This window comes from Xyrauchen texanus, chromosome 49 (assembly GCF_025860055.1).
Source record: "Xyrauchen texanus isolate HMW12.3.18 chromosome 49, RBS_HiC_50CHRs, whole genome shotgun sequence".
In the NCBI taxonomy this organism is placed as follows: Eukaryota; Metazoa; Chordata; class Actinopteri; order Cypriniformes; family Catostomidae; genus Xyrauchen; species Xyrauchen texanus.
The window spans coordinates 15779819-15798515 of record NC_068324.1 but is presented as its reverse complement, the minus strand read 5'-3'; the positions used below and the strand labels follow the sequence as shown (position 1 = coordinate 15798515).

The 18697-nt window shown below is 37.6% G+C and overlaps 1 protein-coding gene across 1 annotated transcript in view; it reads right to left on the bottom strand.

Annotated features, from left to right (window-relative positions):
- Positions 1-9050: 9050 nt before the first annotated feature.
- Positions 9051-18697, bottom strand: part of LOC127640330 (Krueppel-like factor 13) — a 40443-nt gene continuing 30796 nt past the window's right edge. Inside the window, exon 2 of the mRNA XM_052122814.1 lies at positions 9051-18084. Coding sequence (XP_051978774.1) covers positions 17759-18084 — 326 coding nt within the window. The 3' untranslated portion in view covers positions 9051-17758. The remainder of the gene's footprint in view (positions 18085-18697) is intronic.

Genomic DNA, 18697 nt, shown 5'->3' with positions numbered 1-18697 from the left:
GAAGCCCCAAGATGGAGACACACCCAGCAATCTGTGTTGCCACATGTATGGAAGTAATTTCTCAACAAAAGCTTGTATCAAAAACGCTAATTATCCTCTTTCATATCAGTGTCTGTCTTGGTTTTCATATAATGAGACCAAAAAGAGGAAATGAATCTTCTGTTAAATATGCATGCTTACAGTTGTTTAAGCAATACTTTCACTTTTGCAGCTGCATTTACTATATACTAAATACTGTGTATATATATATATATTAGGGCTGTCAATCGATAATTTTTTTTTATCAAATTAATTACATGATGTCCCGATTAATTAATCACATTTAATCGCATATACAAATATTTGCTGAGAAAGCCCCTCAATATAACAATAGTTAAAAATATATTGATTAAATAATGATATATAGATATCTTGTGGCAGAAGAGTTAATCATTGATAAGACAATACAGAAAGCGGCTTTAGAATACAATGTATTGTTTACTACCATATTATTGATCATAAGTCAATCATTGGCATACAGTTCACAGGTGAATTTGTCAATCAGTTCGAGAATTATTATGAGGGCTTGTTTAAGGACCCGTCAATTTCAACAAGCGTCAGAGATGCTTGTGTAGCGTCTCGGGAGCCTTGCATCATAAACATAAAATTGTGTCAAGTTAAATACTTAGAAAACATCTTGAGATCCATTAGTTCGAATTTGCGCTCCATCAAATGTTTTGAACGCAAGAACGTAACGAATGTCTGTTTTGTGCTGTCTGGTTGTTTTCTTCACTATATAAACTGCACGTTGCCACACAGCTGAAATTTTTATTACTGCCCTCTGGAGTGAACAGGTGATACTACAAGCTTGCATTTCTCAGGAATCTTCCTTATTACAATCCGGGGGCATTGCGATTAATTGCGTACATTTTTTTTTATTAATCACACTGAATTAACACGTTAAAATCACGTTTTATATATATAGACGCAATTCATTGTGTGACTTCTGTAATTAATTGTGATTAAATGCATAATTTGAGAGTGCTGAAATGTTACTATATATACTTCTTTTCCTGTTAAAATGTCAAAACAATCAAAAGTTAAATCAAAACAACATGTAACAAAAATTGTATTAACAGTTTCCATATTCCAATCCTCTTGCAAGCTGTGGCTATCCACTTTGCTACAGCAATCGTGAAGCTGCATTCACATAATTTCTGCCGTTTTAGGCTCCATGTGAAAAACAATGCAGAGAACATCTTGTCGTGCCTTTAACGCTTGCACTGCCCACGTAATAATACTTCACCCGATTTGTCCAGTAAAAAACTTTGAAAGGTCAATGGCAGCAAGTTGAAAATGTTTGAGCTTTAAACAATGCGTATCAACACTTGATGGGACACCCTGACTCTTCACTCCAGCCAGTCGTGTGAATGACTGAATTTAGTTCGCTGCGTGTGTAATTGTTGACAGACCTTCCATGGGAGAGATGGAAGTGGGGCAAGTGGACGGTCACTTTTCATTGCAATGCATTGTGTTAGCTTTTTGGTGAAAATCTTGTGTCTTTCTATCAGAAAGACACGAGATTATTGGAATAATATGAACAAAAAGATATTTATATAATTTTCTCTAAACCCGTCCTATGGTTCAGTGCTCCGATGCTGCTTGACTCATCAGATCCTGCCAGAGGCGATGATGGCAGGGGAGTAAAGCTTGCACCCGTGCAGGAAGGAACCTAAAATGGTGGAGATGGGCGGTGAAAACACGGAACTATGCGAACAACGAGAGGCAGCTATCAGGCTTATAAAGCACAGGCTGTATTGTGATTGGATGAGTTACCTAATGAATGAATCCCGAGATCTGATTGGGGCCTGATTGGGACCGGGAAGTGCGTCATTCCAGCCAGGCCCTGCCCTCCTCCGCTCTACAATATATATATATATATATATATATATATATATATATAGTGCCTGACTAATATAAATATTGTCTGACAAACTCAATGGATCTGCTCAGACAAGCAGATTGTATTTCCGTTTGGTGCCACTCAGGAATTCTCAGCTCATTAAGCTCAATCGATAACATCTGTGGCATAATGCTGATTACCACAGAAATGAATTTAGACTTGTCCCTCCTTTTCTTTTAAAAAAGCAAAAAATCTGGATTACAGTGAGGCACTTCCAATGGAGGCACTGTTTTAAAAGTATTGTCACAAAACGTAAACAGTATGCGTGTTAACATACTATTAGTGTGACAAAAATTGCTTACTAACCTTTTCTATGTAAAGTCATATCCAATTTTATAACTTTAATGCCATGCTGACATAACACCGTAAAACCTGTAATCCCAGTAATTTAGTTGTCCACCACAAAAACGACAATTTAAACAACTTTACAGCTCTTAGAGTGCTTTTATAAAATTATAAGCTTCACATTTCTGCCTTTAAACCCCCCAGAAATATGGCCAGTATGTAATATTCTTTTAGTAATCAATATTATGCCACAAACGCTCAATTGAGTTTAATTTGTATTAAACTTGGATTATTCCTTGAAATATAAACTGCTGTAAGAAATGTTAGCCATATTGCTAACATCTGCCGGACTTAGCCACTGAGTTAGACCATGTTTCATGTTTCAAGGCTACATTATTTCTAAGGACAAAGGATCTGTAGATCAAATTCTGCTTTGACTCAGAGACTCGGAGAAGTGTTGCTTGGTTTCATAAACTCCTGAAACGCACCTACAGGCCCTGTTTGGAGGGCTCGTAGACACAAGTTAGGGTGTGACTCTGATCTACTGTATGTGTCTCCAGAGACCCTTTGTCATCCAGGGAAGCTCCTAGCTTCAGCCCTGCAGAGAGAATTAGGATGATAATAGTTTCTTTTGTTTGGCTGAACCCAAGACATTACCACTTTATTACGCTCCCTCCCTCTCCCAATCCTACTAGTGGCAGTATTATTTCCTTGACAGGCGCAGTGTGTAGTGTTAGCACAAGTGCCAGCCGGTGCCACCCCCTTGCTATGCTGGAGTGTGTGTGTGAGAGAGAGAGAGAGAGAGAGAGAGAGAGAGAGAGAGAGAGAGAGAGAGAGAGAGAGAGAGAGTTTCACACTACAACAGCACCCGTAGAGAGAAACCCACTCACAGTCTGAACTCATGAAGCATTAGTCCTGATCATAAAACACAACCACACTGCTTCACCCACCCATATCTTTCTCTCTCTCATTTACGCTCACACCCACACACACACACACCTTACTTTCTTTTATCTTTGCAGCTAGACTGTAGAGGACAAAGTATACCACTTAAAATAAAATGAATTAATAAAGAATGAGTTGTTTATTTGAAAAGATATTTATTAATGTATTATTTTCTTCAACCTGGTCTCAATGGATATACCTGACTTTTTGCTAAATTATATTTATTTTACTCATTGTACGTTTCGCGCAGTTTCCTGGTGAAATGAACACTAGAAGTGTTTCAACAACAATAACTTTTAATCCCTTTCACACAACTCATGAGTAAAACGGCACATTGTCAGTTTATAAACATTGAATTTTCGCCCTGTTCCACACTCAATACTATCATATGACATCTAAGTACTTTAACTTCAGCGCATGTTTACGCAGTAGCTTCACTGATAGGGGTGGGTTTTTTTCAGCAATTGCATTTTTCATCTCACGTTTGCTTCTGTTACACTATTAGTTATGTTTAGGTTTAAGTTTAGCATAGGGAGATCAGTTTTGTTGATTTAAAACCCATTATAGTATTGACCTTAGAAAGTAAAAAAAAAAATGTAAAGGTAAATAAAGGTTAAGCTCAATCAATGGCATTTGTGGCATAATATTAATTACCAAAAAATGTCTACTTGTCCCAACTTTTCTTGAAAAAAAAAAGCATAAATGGAGGTTACACTGAGGCACTTACAAAGTGAATGAGGCCAATTTTTGGAGGGTTTAAAGGCAGAAATGTGAAGCTTTTAAAAGCTCTTACATTAATTCTTCTGATAAAAGCGGTGTATTATTTGAGCTGTAAAGTTGTTTACATTGTCGTTTTAGGGTTTGTTGACATTACATCGTCATGACAACAAAGTTGTAAAACTGAATATAACTTTACACAGAAAAGGTTAGTAAGTGTTTTTATCACACTAAATTCATGTTTACATACAAATTGTTTATGTCTTGTTGCTATAATTTTAAAGCAGTGAGTATTTTAACGTTCAAAAATGGACCCCCATTCACTTCTATTGTAACTGCCTCACTGTTACCTTAGAAAAGGAGGGGCAAGTCAAAATGTATTTGTGTGGTTATCAACATTATGCCAAAAATGCTGTCCATTGAGCTTAACTTGTATTGAACCTGGAATAATCCATCTCACTTTTGCTCTATGTAACACAATTGGTAAGTTTGGGTTTAAGGTTAAAGGTAGGGAGGTAGGTTATGATTATTTAAATCTTGGTAGTGCATTGACCTTAAAAACCTCATCTGTTTGGGAAAACATTTAACTCGCTTTTTGCTTTTTGTGGACTTTTCACTTCGAAACAGCAGCGAGACATGTAAGGAGTATTTCGCATAAATGTTGCTACAGTCATTTAACAAAATTATTAATTCAATAGACAATTTCAAATATCTAATAAGTATTTGTCAATTTAAAAAATAATAGAATGATTATTTATTTTTGAATTAATACATTGATAATTAAATTCTTCATTTTTTATTGTGAAGTCAAAAAATCTGTCAAAATCCCCCATAACAGACCTCCATAATATTTTGTTTCTAAATCCACACTAACTGGGGGACACTCTAAAGATGCCACACCACAAAGTTGTACAAAAAGCTTGTCAAATTATTACGCATCAGTTGACCACATACGAAATTGAAAGAGAGAGAGAAATTAAAAGAAAATAATTTCTCTCTCTCTCTCTCTCTCTCTCTCTCTCTCTCTCTATCTATCTTTCCCTTTACCCCTCCTCCCACCAGTCTCTGTACAGACATACATTCAGCAGAGGAACTGAGAGTCCTCTGCATTCGCATGGCGCTTTCTGTTCGCTCTAGCTCCTACTGCAGCATTATCACTCTCCATGTGGGCAAGAAATAACCTGTGTGTGTGTGTGTGTGTGTGTGTGTGTGTGTGTGTGTGTGTGTGTGTGTGTGTGTGTGTGTGTTTCTTCCTGTCTTTCTGTGTGTCTATCTAAAGCCCTGTTCACACTGACCTTTTGCCAGGTTGTTATACCATTCGTCACTAATAGGCATTTCTGGCTCTGGGTGCATTAATGACAACATAGACTCACAGTCACATTACTGCATCAAAATGTTTGCAAAATGATGTGGCTTATTGTACAGTACGTATCACTGCAGTTTCCTAGTGAAGTGAACACTAGAGAAGCTACACAGAATTTGTATTTACTTGCACACAAATCACGAGTAATACGGTGGATTATCAGTTCATAAACACTCACTTTTCACTTTGTTTCTCACGCAATGCTATATTAAAACATCTAAACAATTTACTATAGCACTTGACTTGTTAGCCGATACATTATAAGACTTGCATTACATAATAATCTACATTTACGAACAACCAAGTTGCACGGTAGCTCAACTGATAGAGCGTTGCACTTGCATACGAGTCCTGAAGAGCATGGCAGTCGACGCATGAGCCGAAAGTGTTATAGAAGCACCACAAAATGACATGGTTGCTTAAGCAATTGTGTTTTTATCATTTTACATGCGCTTTATACAGTTTGATACTATCAGTTAGGTTTAGGTTTAAGGTTTAGCTTAGGGAGGTAGGTTTTGTTGATTTACTTGATAGAGCATTAACTGGTTGCTGTTGCTCATGTTGCCGGAAATGACCAACTCTCATTGAAACGGGAGGACTTCTGGTCACTTTGTCACTGCAGGTCACTCTGTATTTGTTTTTGAGGGAGATAAAGGCCCTGTTTACACCTGGTATTGAGATACGTTTTGGCCAATAGGATTGAAATGGGACGACGCTAAAGACCGGTTTAGAAGAGAACCAAAACGTTCTGAGATTTGTCCACTTCAACCACATTTGGTGGTGGTCGAGAGAAAAGAAGTGAAGAATAAGCCTTTCTGGACATGTTCATGGTGGACAGACATGGACAGACAGAGAGACAGGAGGTGAGCAGACGGCGTGAGGAACACACCAGCGTTCTCTCTGCTTATTTTTAGTGTTTTGTGCATTTTTTGAAAGCGTTGCTTTATTACATAACTGTGTGGGACAGAATGTGGGCCATTGATTCGTTCATTTCAAACAGTCCTTTTTTGATCCAGTCCTCATTTTCAGCACAGACTTTCTTTTTAAATCTGAAATGTATCACTTTACACACATGCTGGATGATGACAGTGCACACGTGCCAAACGCTTTGTTCCTTTGAAATCTTGCACCATCTGGACTCTGAACTGCTTAAAAATAAATGTCTTATTCAGGATTTTTGACTTGTTAAAACAAGACGTATTTATTTCAGAAGAATGAATCTTAAATAAAAAAAATGTCTTACCCCACTGACAATTTTTCTCTAGTTTTAAGCATAAACCTCATTAAATTTGGTTAGATTTATTGTTAAAATAAGAAAAAAAAAAACATTTGCAAGTGAGGATAGAAAAGAGTCTTATTGCATCTGATTTAGCCTATAGGTTTTCCTTCTAGTTATAGGGATGCTCAATATTAGTACAGGAAAACAAGAAAAAAAATTAAATTTCAACACAGGCTTTTTTTCAGCATTACAAATGAATAAACAAAGCACAAATGCCATCTGTTTTGTGGTCTTTGTTGACATTTCCCTACATCAAAATATTTAAACGGGTGCAGAATTGCCAAGAACAACATATACTTCATACAGACAGACCTACCCGGAGCACATTATTTCATACAACAGACATTTCTCAGTTCTCCTTTCTTATTGGCATCCTGCTAAGCAACAAGTGCAGTCATTGGCTGAGCACTAAAGGGTCTGGGTGAATTCGAGATGCAAAGTCTGTGTAGAATTCTGCAGTGTGCCAAAGCTTTTGATATTCACAGTCAGTACCTGCAGAGCGCACAAGGCTGCCAAATACTGAGTATGTCAGTCTCCATAAATGTTACTGAGGATATAAATGAATGAGTTTTACTTTTAAATGTATAGATAGATTTTCTGACCATCAGCCACTTTATGAAACTACTATTAATAACAATAACTCTTTATTAGTTTATTTCAGTAGTGATTTTATGTATTTTTTAGGGCTGTCAAATTACCACATACATTTTTGCGATTAATTATATATGTAAAAATAATGCATTCAAAATTAACACAATTAATCATGCCTGCTGACCCATACTGTACATTAATTCTGTAATAAAAGTATGTGTTTTCCTAGTATCAAAGCAATTCATGCTTGGAGTAGCCTACATTTAACGGAACATGATCACACTTGAAGTGGGCATGATGTTTCCGATAGTTGTGGTACTCTAGGATCGGCGACAGTATGCCGACGCGCTGACATGCAGCATTCTTATCAGACATCTTTGCAGGGATTTAAATGTATTTACATTTCCACCTGTCGCGATTGGCAGCGCATTGCAACAGCTGCATGGACGACTAGGGTTCAAAGACAGACAGTAACCACGTTTTAATTATCAATGACAAGCATGATTTGGAGATTTCCCTTTTACCTCTAACATTACTTATTTACTCCACTAATGGTTAAGGTTTGGGTTTGTGTTGGGGGATAAAATCTATAAATAAATGCTTTTCTCTTCATTGTATAAAGTCCTGTAAAGCTGAAAAGAACTTGCTTCACTACTAGCTTTTGGAAACCTCCTGAACATAAATGGAGCTCACATGTGCCCATATGCCCTACAACACTTACCACCTTCACCACTGGGGGCAGTGTTTAGAAATGTCGGTCAACCTATACTGATTTTGACGAAAGAAAAGTCGGTCTACTATTTCTGATTTTACTGAGTTCAGGCTGATTTAACTTTGTGTTTTTATGAGCCGTGTCAGCAGAGGGCAGTCAGCGCACCTTGACAAGCCATTTTGTTTTCTTTGTAGATGGGTTTTCGAGCAGGGGGACTGCCAAACTGGATCATGCAACCTTAAAGCCCAGCCCCCATAAGCACAGATGGAATGTGAGATTAAGATTTGTAATCAAAAACAAGCTATATTTTGACTTCTAAAGCCACAACTTGCATTGCTTAATCAATGCTTTACTCGTCTGCCACAATAATGCAATACATTTCAACTTGAATATCTTAATTAGATTTTCTGATCATCATATATTATATTTGAATTATGCCTTATTTACATTACTATATAATTTTTTGTCATTAATTCAATTAATTAATTGGCATGTCATGCAATTAATTAAATTCAAAATTATATGTCGAATGACAGACCTAGTATTTTTTATTATTTATTGATTTGTTAATAGTATAAATTAATGAACTAATTTTATTTTATTTATTTGTTTTAATAAGATTCTTTTGAACAAGTTTTATGGAAGGGATAAATCAGTCAGTATAGCAAATAAACCCCAACAGGTTATGTTGCGATAATGACCGGCTGACTGAACATTATATCAAATAAAATGGGCATGAAATATTGATTTGTCTGAGAACAAAGGGATCACTGAGTGATACGACAGAATTGAAACTAGCACATCTACAGTATCTATATGCAATCAGCTGCCAAGGACAACAGTTAATTACACAGTTCAGTGGGCATTATACAAAAAAGTTTTACCGCAGAAGGCTGCAATTGACCAGTCAGAATCTGTTATTTCAGAGAATTGTGTAATAAGAAAAGAGTGGTTCAGGCCCTAAACCCAGATTGCATGAGTTATCTAAAATGGCTAATAACTGAATATGAACTATTTAAATTAAAAAAGGCCATGCACACGTTTAACATCAAATTAATTATTAATGCACAAATTTGCTACATTGCATGGCAACTGTAAACAACCTACGGTTAAACTAATAAACCATATTACTCTGCAGAAGAATTGAATCAGAACACAATATTTTATATAGTGTACAGTTAGAACCTAATCAATAAAAATGACACAAAATCAGAACTCTGCGTCTTACTTATGAATTTATTCTCAAATGTAAACATCACTATTTCATGCATACAAGTTAAGACAACACATTATTTGACCGATTCTTGTTAATTCTCATATTTGCATAGGACATAGTCACGATATTGTCTAACATGTAAAAAATAAAAGTAATAAAAAGGTACAGCAGAGCAACCATAGACCAGCAACAATATCATCTGAATAATTCAAGGAACTGTACAACTGTAATACTTCACTGTAGTGATTTGGTTGATTGCAAAACAAACAGGAAAAAAAACCTGGTAATTTATGTGGCAGTATTTTAAATGAGGTTATGGAGAGTGGAACTGGCCATTGTTGAAGAAGAGCTATTGAACAAAGTACAGATGTACTGGGAAATAGGAACCCAGTGCCGTATAGACTGGAGCAGGCATCACATGGTGTAGTTAATATAGACAGAAATACAGACAAATATGCACAATAGGAAGGCAAGTCGAGTTCACGTCGCGAACGTCTACAAGACAGCATGAGGCCACTAGTGCCTCAATATAACTTTCTATACAACACTTATTGAAATCTCTAAGATCGGAGGGTGTTAGCACATGATGTACTTGAAGGGATAGTTCACACAAAACAAACACATTTTTCATCATTTACTCACCATCATGTCATTCCAAACTCGTATGGCTTCCGTTCAACACCAAAGAAGAAGTTTAACCAAATGTCCAAGCTGCTCTTTTCCATACAATGAAAGTGGATGGGGAGTAGAGGCTGTAAACCTCCAAAAGGACAAAAATCACCTTAAAAGCATCACTGAAGTAGTCTATGCAACTTAGGGAATATATATCCAGGTCTTCTATAGTCATATGATAGCTTTGTGCAAGGAACACGTTTCTAATTTAAGTATATTTTAATTAAAATCACTTGACAGCCAAGGTCACCATTCACTCCCATTGTATGAAAAAGAGCTGCTTGGACACATTGCTATAAATAACTTATTTTGTGTTCCACAGTATAAAGAAAGTCACATGTAACGACATGAGGGTGAGTAAATGCCTTCATTTTTGGATGATCTAGCCCTTTAACTGGTATGTTTGGAGAGGAAGGGATTTGAATGAATTTACCACCCTAACTGATTTGAAACGTCACATGAAGATTGCAATGAAATATGTGAAATGCCTCTTTCACAGTGCTTTGAAGTTTCAGAACTTCAGAGAAGCAGGGTGTTTATGCCGTTTTATCTTTATGGGAAATGCATTTTATTTTAAATGAATTTTGAATGTATTATCAGTGGGGGTTCGTCTGGTAGAATCTCCCCGAGGGAGTGGCACAGAGTTTAGCCTCGTGGAGTTGCTAGGTCACGCTCGCGCCATAACAACAGGGAATCAAAGACAAATTGGCGCCCTGTGCTTTTTACAGAAGCGAGTGTGTATGAAACCATCCGCATGGCTTGGCAGACACCAAGACAAACAGAAATGACCACAGCCCTCAAAAGCAGTTAGATTCTCCTATGTCGAGCAGGAGACGAAACATAAACAACAGTCAAACCTAAGCTAGGGCTAAAATCTAAATCCACTTCCACCATTAAAAATGACAGCCATCCATTAGGCAGACCTCAAGTAAATGATGTTTGTTAGGCCATGACATAGTAAATATTCATTTCTAAAGGTGCAGTTCCAGTCTAGTAAATCCCAAAGTGTGTTGATGTCTCTAAAGCTTTCATGAAACAATTACTATATGGCATCTACTTATAGGTTCTTTGGAGAAACATCTAACTGCAGAAGCACAGTGTAATTTTCACCAATAATGGTCTTTACATCAACATACCGTCTGCAATAAAGGCCTAAACTGCATGATGGGACTATAAAGAAAGTGCTGGACAAACTACTGTTGCTTTGCATGTGCAGATCTTCACAGTATGTATTTCTGGGACTATGTCAAATCAAAAAAGCTATTTTAACTGTGGGTTTTAGCGAATTAGGGATATTCTAGACAAAGTTAGTATGATTATGCATATCTCTCTGACCTACTTTGATTGCTTCCAATAGCAAAAGGCTGATACTTTAAGAGTAAGAAAAACTGTCATGTATTTATAGGGTAAGTTATGTATGTTATAACTTTTGTCAATTATTTTTCTCTCTCTAAAACCATCAAATGTTAGACTGAATTCCAATTTTGTAACATTGTTATTCATTCTTTCCTGAAACCTTTGGTATTGAGTCTTTAAAACGAGAATTTAACATAAGTAATGCAGTCACCCGGTACTGTTATTCCATTAAGATAAAAGTGAGGGGCATTTAACCAAACTATGGCGTCCTTGGCAAATCTTTCAGCTTTTCAAACTACAACATCAGCTTCCTTCAGCACTGAGAACATTGGTTATTCAAAACAGACTCAGTTTGTATGAATAGACCATTCTGGAACTGATAAGTGAACACTTGGAAGCCATCTTGTATTTTAACTTCTCTGAGAGGGTCAAGGATGATCTGCTTAAAGAAATTGTTAAGCCAAAAAAAGAAAATGATGACAGAAGCTTCATTTTTGGGGCGAACTATTCGTTTAAGTTATCAGATCATGGCATGGCTGTTTCTTTACCAAATAAGGAGACTAAGTAGATGATTACAGGCAAATAATAAGTCAAAAGAAATCCTACAAGAAATGAAAAAAAACAAAACATTTGTTTAGTACCGAACTGAACTAGTAACAAAAGATATATTGTACATATATTACAAAAAGAGTAACTGTAAAATAAATACATTGAAGAAAATAAGCTTTGATGCATTGGTTGGATATAAGCAGCAAATTTATAGCAAATATATTTGCAATCCTTTGGAATGGTAGAGCTTTCTTTTAAGATGTTCAACAGGTAAATGTCCGAGTTTTCACTTTTACTAACATGTGCATTTGTTCCCAACTGTACAATGACAAAATGAAGCAAACATAACTAAAGGAAAACAAAAAAATTCAAATAAAGTACAAGATCACGTCAGATGAGAATCTAGTTTTTAGAAATACTCACTCATCTAATACATATCATCCACCCGCTACATACACTTAAAAACATCACTCATAGAAAACTGTACAATGTCATTTTATCTCACTTATCACTGTATATTTCAATTGTCTGTCGGTTAGTGATGTAATCCTTCTAATGCCTTTGGAACTCATTATTGAACTAACACGTCAATTGTTGAACATAGGATCAAAGACTTGTTTAGTCTGTGCTAAATTCATTCAAGCGCTATCAAAGTCATTCGTTGAATTCTGTGAACAAATGGCCATATACAATATCAAATCATTTCTCGATGAATTGGGAATGTGGGTTTATGCAATCCACATGTTGTAATAATTTAGCGAAAGACGATTCGCTTCCAGTATGATGCTTTGTGGCTCTTAAGAACCTGATAATTCATAAAAAAATATTGTCATAAAATTTACAATTCTTTCAGATATGAATTCCATCAATTTCCATCTCCCAACCCATCCAAAAAAGAAAATGAATAACCTACTCCGTTATTATAGAGGGATGAGTTTTGATGCATGAAAAGATGCATGACAAAAACGAAATAAAATTTGAACACCTGCTGGAATTTCAATAATTTTAAATAACAAACACAAAAATTAAATATGAATGTGTGACTATCTACTCACAATGCCACGGTCTCTATGGCTATGCCATATCGAATGCATTAATTCACCTGCGATTCATTTGAGAAGTCAGGATATTTCCCTTTTCTTCCCTATATGTGGAGATTACACCGATGTCCTGCTATTTGAGCTCATTGTCTTTCAATAAAAAGATTAGTCCGATTTCTACTCCTCTCTTCTAGCATAGGACAAGCATCGTCGCAGCAGACAGAAAAGAAAGCGTTATGAAACACTAATTACAATATTCGCAAGAAAAATCTATAATAATAGCACGGCTATCTGTGACTTCTACACAGAAATCCAAAGAAAATATTCAGAAAAAATTACAACACAATGCTGAAATGTTTAACAAATAAAGAGAAATGAATACATCCAAGTTCACACAATTTGTGATAGCTGGGTTGTAAGTTAAGAAACGGTACAGTTTGACTTGTCATGACCTAGACATATTTCCATCTGTGTTCAATGGTCTTGCTTCTCATTCAAGTAATATTGTTACAGTGAAAATACATGAACATAAGAGACGCATGTTTGTGTTTCACCTGTAATTCACAATAACCCGGGCTGTGAGTTGACTGTAAATTTACATTAAGCAATTACATTTTTCAGAACATATTAGCAGGAAAATATATATACATATACTTTGTTGAGTATACTCTGTCTAACCAGTACACAAATGCGAGAGACTTAACAGCCAATGGCACCCTGTTTTATTGGGTTTGAAAAGTACTAAAGAGGATGTTGTGTCGGACCTGCTTATCTGTGCCTGGTAAAATACCCTCTGCTGACCAGCAGTGAGAAGTATTTGCAAATACGATGAATGGCAATTCAAGAGAACTACCATAAATGGCTATCTCTGATTAAAACTTCTTGCACACAGTGAGCGTACACAGATGGAGAACTCTCCAAGTCATCTTACTCTGGAAGTAAAGCTAACTCCATCTTAAAACAAGCGTTTATTTCATTTTTCTGCCTGCCGCTACATCTCAAGCGCAGTATGAGTGATGCATATACCGTCATCGACACAGTATGCACAGACTGTCCATGTGCAGCCCAGTTTTCAAAACACGTGGACAATCAGCATCTTTGCGCGTTGCTGGCGCATGCGTCTGGCGTTGACTGAACATAAGTGTGTCACAAAGCAGTCATAGTGCGCATGCATCGAACTCTTCTATATGCGCTCGTGGTCAAAAGAGTATACTTTGAAAGGCTAGAGCGCTCATCTGTGCATGAGACGTAACACTATGTGGAAAAACGTTGGCACAGCCTTCAAACGTTACCGCTGAAATTACTTTAAGGGGCAAGGGAAGGGTGTGTCCACAGAAAGATGGCTTTATTGCAGGAATAATGCAACCGCAGCACTGTTTATTTTCATTAGGGGTGTTTTCTTTAGCTGGAAAAATGAGAGAAAGCCCTGATTATGCCAAGATTGTTAGAGGGCCATGCGAGAGGGCACTGGGAGGGGGATGGGGGGACATTAGCAAAGCAAGGATAAAGGGGGGACAAGGCCTGGCATTCACAGGCCTCCCCACCTGCTCCTCAAGCCCTACAGTGCTCTTCCAGCTGGGCAGCACTGATGCTGGTCTCCCAACATTGGGCACTGGGGTGGACATTGGTTGGGTTGTAATGAAGACAACACAAGATGGCTGGTGTTAATTAATGAGCTTATGAAAGAGAACTGTAATAGAAAGCGTGCTAAATATTAAAGTGACATTTTAGGAACATTGCATGTATGGGAAAGTGTGACAGAGAAAGACCACAGAAGCGCCACAGAAGTTTGGATAGTGGTGCCACAAATCCTGGAGGGTCTAGTATGCCTTTCGCCTGAGTGAGTAAAACAGCAAGACATTTTCTCACGATGACCCTTTATCATCCTCGCAGACTGAAGCGATGTAGGACGGTAAATCTGTTCAGTTGATATGTATGAATATAAATCTACAAATTTAGTAGTACTTCTTTTTGTAAGAGCCTTTTTAATGAGTCAAGTTTGAAAGCAGCTGCTTTTATGGTTCATTGAGGTAATGTATTGAGCGGTCATGCTGATGTACCAGTATTCCCGCAACAGTAAAAAAAAGGGTATGTGAGGGTTTTCCTGTGCTTGTGAAAACGTTTGTACAGTAATTTAAAGAAAGAGTGACTGAGTTAGTCCTAGAAGTCAACAGTGTCAAACTGGGAAAAAACAAAACAAAAAACACTGATAACATCTCATCTGAAAATTCCCAACATTCTCAACTCCGATTTCATAACATTTGCCCATTGTCTTCAAGCTCTTCACTTCCTGCATTATAAACCCCCCACTTGGCCTGCTGCTTGGATGACATCCAATCAGACGAAGCCGTTTTTCTTCTTTAAGCTCCGGCAATGAATTTTGGGATGCTGTTGGTGGGTGAGAGGGGAGTAGCACAGACGGGAGGGAGGTTTCTATCCATGAGAGAGAGAGGGAGATGGAGCTGACTGGGTGTTTCTTGTGCTGGAGTGCTCTGCTCATGATAAAGCCTCTGTCTTTATCTGTCTCGCATAAGGTCAAACCCCTTTCCTGTCTCTTGCAGATTGCGGTCTTTGTTCTCATGGAGGCCTGGGTCTCTCCACACCACCCAGTGACCCAGCTGTGATCATATATGTTCTGAAAATCTAGTCCACATTGAATTGTTAAGCTGTACTCTAACTAGTGATGGACAGATATATGGTTAATCAACTGATATTTGGCCATTTTGAGATTGTAGGTGTCGGACGATTTCGGCTTATGTCAATTCTAAACCCCACCGACAGCCTTGTCAATGATAATAAAGAATTTGCGTTTAAACATTTTTTTGAATTGGATTGAACTTTGAAACCTCCAGTTTCAGTTTCCTAACATCAATGTTTTCCCTAAGTATGCAGTTCTGGAGAAAGTTGAAATGCTCCCTTTTTTGGTGGAGGAAAATGGTGTTCTAGTGTGGGTTCGTGGTGTAAACACAGCAAAATAAATGCTTTTTAAAAACTATAAGCCTAAACTATCATTATTGCATTTCAAGGCCCAGGAGGAATCTGCATGCAAAGAACTTCACAGAATTCAGTCATCTTTCACTCATAAAAGTATAATGCATTCCCCATCCCTTGCATGCTTGTTTATTAAATATTTTGGCCATTTGGATGCTTTCAACTACCAAATAGAGTATAGTACTTTAAGCTCAATTTACTTACATTTTGCTATGTTTACATCCCTTCCACAGAATTCCATTGATTTTCCCTTAAAATCAGAAAAGAAAACATGAATAAAATTCTGTAGGTTCCATCAGGGCCAAAAAATCGATATCAGCCTACCAATAGCCAAAACCAGGCATGACAACAAAGAGCGACAAGTCAGTTGGTGCGTTCATGTCATGTCGGAATTACCACAATTATGAGATTCTATCTTGTAAAAAGTGATCACGTTTTCGTAGAACTTGTAATAACATGAACAGCTCTGTGTACAATCTCCAAGTTAACATCTCGAAATTACAGTAATTCCAACAGGATATGAACGCAGCATAATTTTGATAATTTCGATAAATTAGCTTGATGCTAAAAAATTGTTGCATTGTGCTGGTAAGGACACAGCTTAAGGACTTCATTTGTTTCGGCCCACAATCCATCTCTTTCTTTTCCTCCCACTCTTCTTAATCAGATTGAGTAAGTGAGACAGGGTGCGTAAAGCTCCACTGTAATGGCTCACGTCTCCCTGGCTAGTGTGCTATGAATAGCCCTATGTGGGATGACGCCGTTTCCTAAGTGGAAGGCTTCTGCAGATGGAGGGCAGAGGGCCAGGACTTCTGCTGTTACCTGAGTGAATGCCAACATCCCTGCCTCCCTCCCATCTTGCTCTGGGTAGAGTAAAAAAAACCCTCTCTTGTTCTCTCATTCACACCTTAGTCTTTGGTGGATTCTGTTCATGTGCTTTTTGTCTTTATTTGAGTCTGAAGTAGTCATATGTCCAGACAAGTCCCTTTGTATATGTTGTACAGTAGTAAAAACCCTGAAGTTGATGAATGTGCTGTTTTTTTATTGAGGAAACAGCTGCTTTGAAACTTTAGCCTCTGAATTTTCAAGGGGAGTCTAGTTTATTCCACTGAGAGAAGTGATGATTTCTCCTTATTGGGCAGTTCTGGAATATAAAGTTGGACTGATCACTACATTCGTGCTATATTGAGAGGACTTCCTTTGAAACGAGAACCCAAGTAAGCACAGCTCTGTGTGTACAGGGTTTTCAGGAGATAGCAATGTTGAAAGTATAGTTTTGAGTCATTTCCAGTCTTAATAACACAATTACCTCCACACTTCTAATCTGGTAAGTGCTTATGCCACTCTTAGACTGATTCACAAAAAAATCTATAATAAAAACAAATAAAAATGTAGTTTGACTGACCGTTAAAACCCAGAATTTGTTTCCCCTGAAACCAACCATCCAACCTACCAATAAACCAAAAAAAATAAGAGTGAAAAGTATCCTTTTGTCCGAGTGTAAGGCTGTCTGTCTTCATCGTGTTCATTCTTTCAAGCTAACAAGGCCATCCCTGAGCAGGGCGCAAAATTCAACCTCTGTTGAATTTCGGAGTAAAGTGATGCTTGTATTGTGCAGTCAATGTGACTATTAAAGGAGAAAAAAACTGTTCTGAATCCTGAGGTGTATGTGAGCCCCTTTCCTTCACCCGTTTTAAATAAAAACGAAAAAAGATGAAAGAAATATCTTTACCTGACAAAACTTTCAACTTTTTTGTTCTCTCAAACAGATCGGTTGTAAAATGAATGAAACAAAACAAAAACACAATGGAAAAGTGGCCATGAAGGCCAGAAGCTATAAAAATACAGACATATGGTACATCATGTAAATAATGCCATCTGGAAAAGGCATTCTTTTCTTTTTTTTCCCCCCTCTCACTTTTAGGGTTTGCACAAGAAAATTGCACTACAAGAAGCAGTTATGTACAGTACAGTACACAGCAAATGAAGGTGTTTAGCATGGGCGCTAATTTTGCCATTTTCAAGAGAGGAAAAAGATGAATAGAGAAGAAAAAAATTATCCTGGAGACCCAGGCGCTGTGGGCAGAAAGTGCGGCCAGGTTAAGGCGAGCTGGCGGGGCTAAGAGTAGGGCTGAGGGTCGGGCTTGAGGCATCTGAGCGGCTGTAATCGCTGAGGGAGCCGGGGCATGTGCTGCTCGGGACGGTGGCATTTCCTCCTCCATGCTGCCTCTTTAACATTGCCGGCTGAAAGTCGGAGTGGCGGCGTGCATGTTTCATCAAGTGGTCGCTCCGCATGAATCGCTTGTCGCACAGGGGGCAGCCGAACTTCTTCTCGCCAGTGTGGGTGCGATAGTGCCGTGCCAGCTCGTCAGAGCGAGCAAACTTCTTACTGCAGTCAGGCCAGGTGCAGGGAAAGGGGCGCTCTCCTGTAGCAACAACAATAACAACAAAAATAGCAGCTGTTAAGTGGTTTATACACATTTTAACAATCACACAGACATAAAACTATGATGTCGTCAAAACAAAGGGGCGTGAAAACCTGTACTCTACACTTTACAAATTATAGACTGTTGTCTAATCGACAAAGAAGTTCCATGTTAACGGTCTCCAAAAACATTTTCTTTGTGTTTGCTTTGATTGTCTGAACTTGCAAAAAAAGCTTTTTCCTTAAAAGAACCTTTGGTTTGGTTTTCAGTAAAAATATCGAACAAGAAAAAAAACAGACGTGTTTTGTCTACACGTCTTAGCAATCACGCAGATGCATATCTATGATGTGTTCAAAACGAAGGGGGTGTAAACCTATACATTAAAGTCTATACAAATTATAGACTGACGTACCATCTACAAATAAGAAGATGCTTTTAAAAACTTTAGGTGGTGTAAGCAACATGCAGGTGGCCATTCTGTCAATGTGGTTAGACAACCATGATACTTAAAAAATTGCCTTAATAAATATGTTTGAAAACGGTTTTAAAAAGTGAATAATAGTGTATACTCATTTATTGTGTAGCAAGGAAAGAATTGTAATTTTGAACTTTG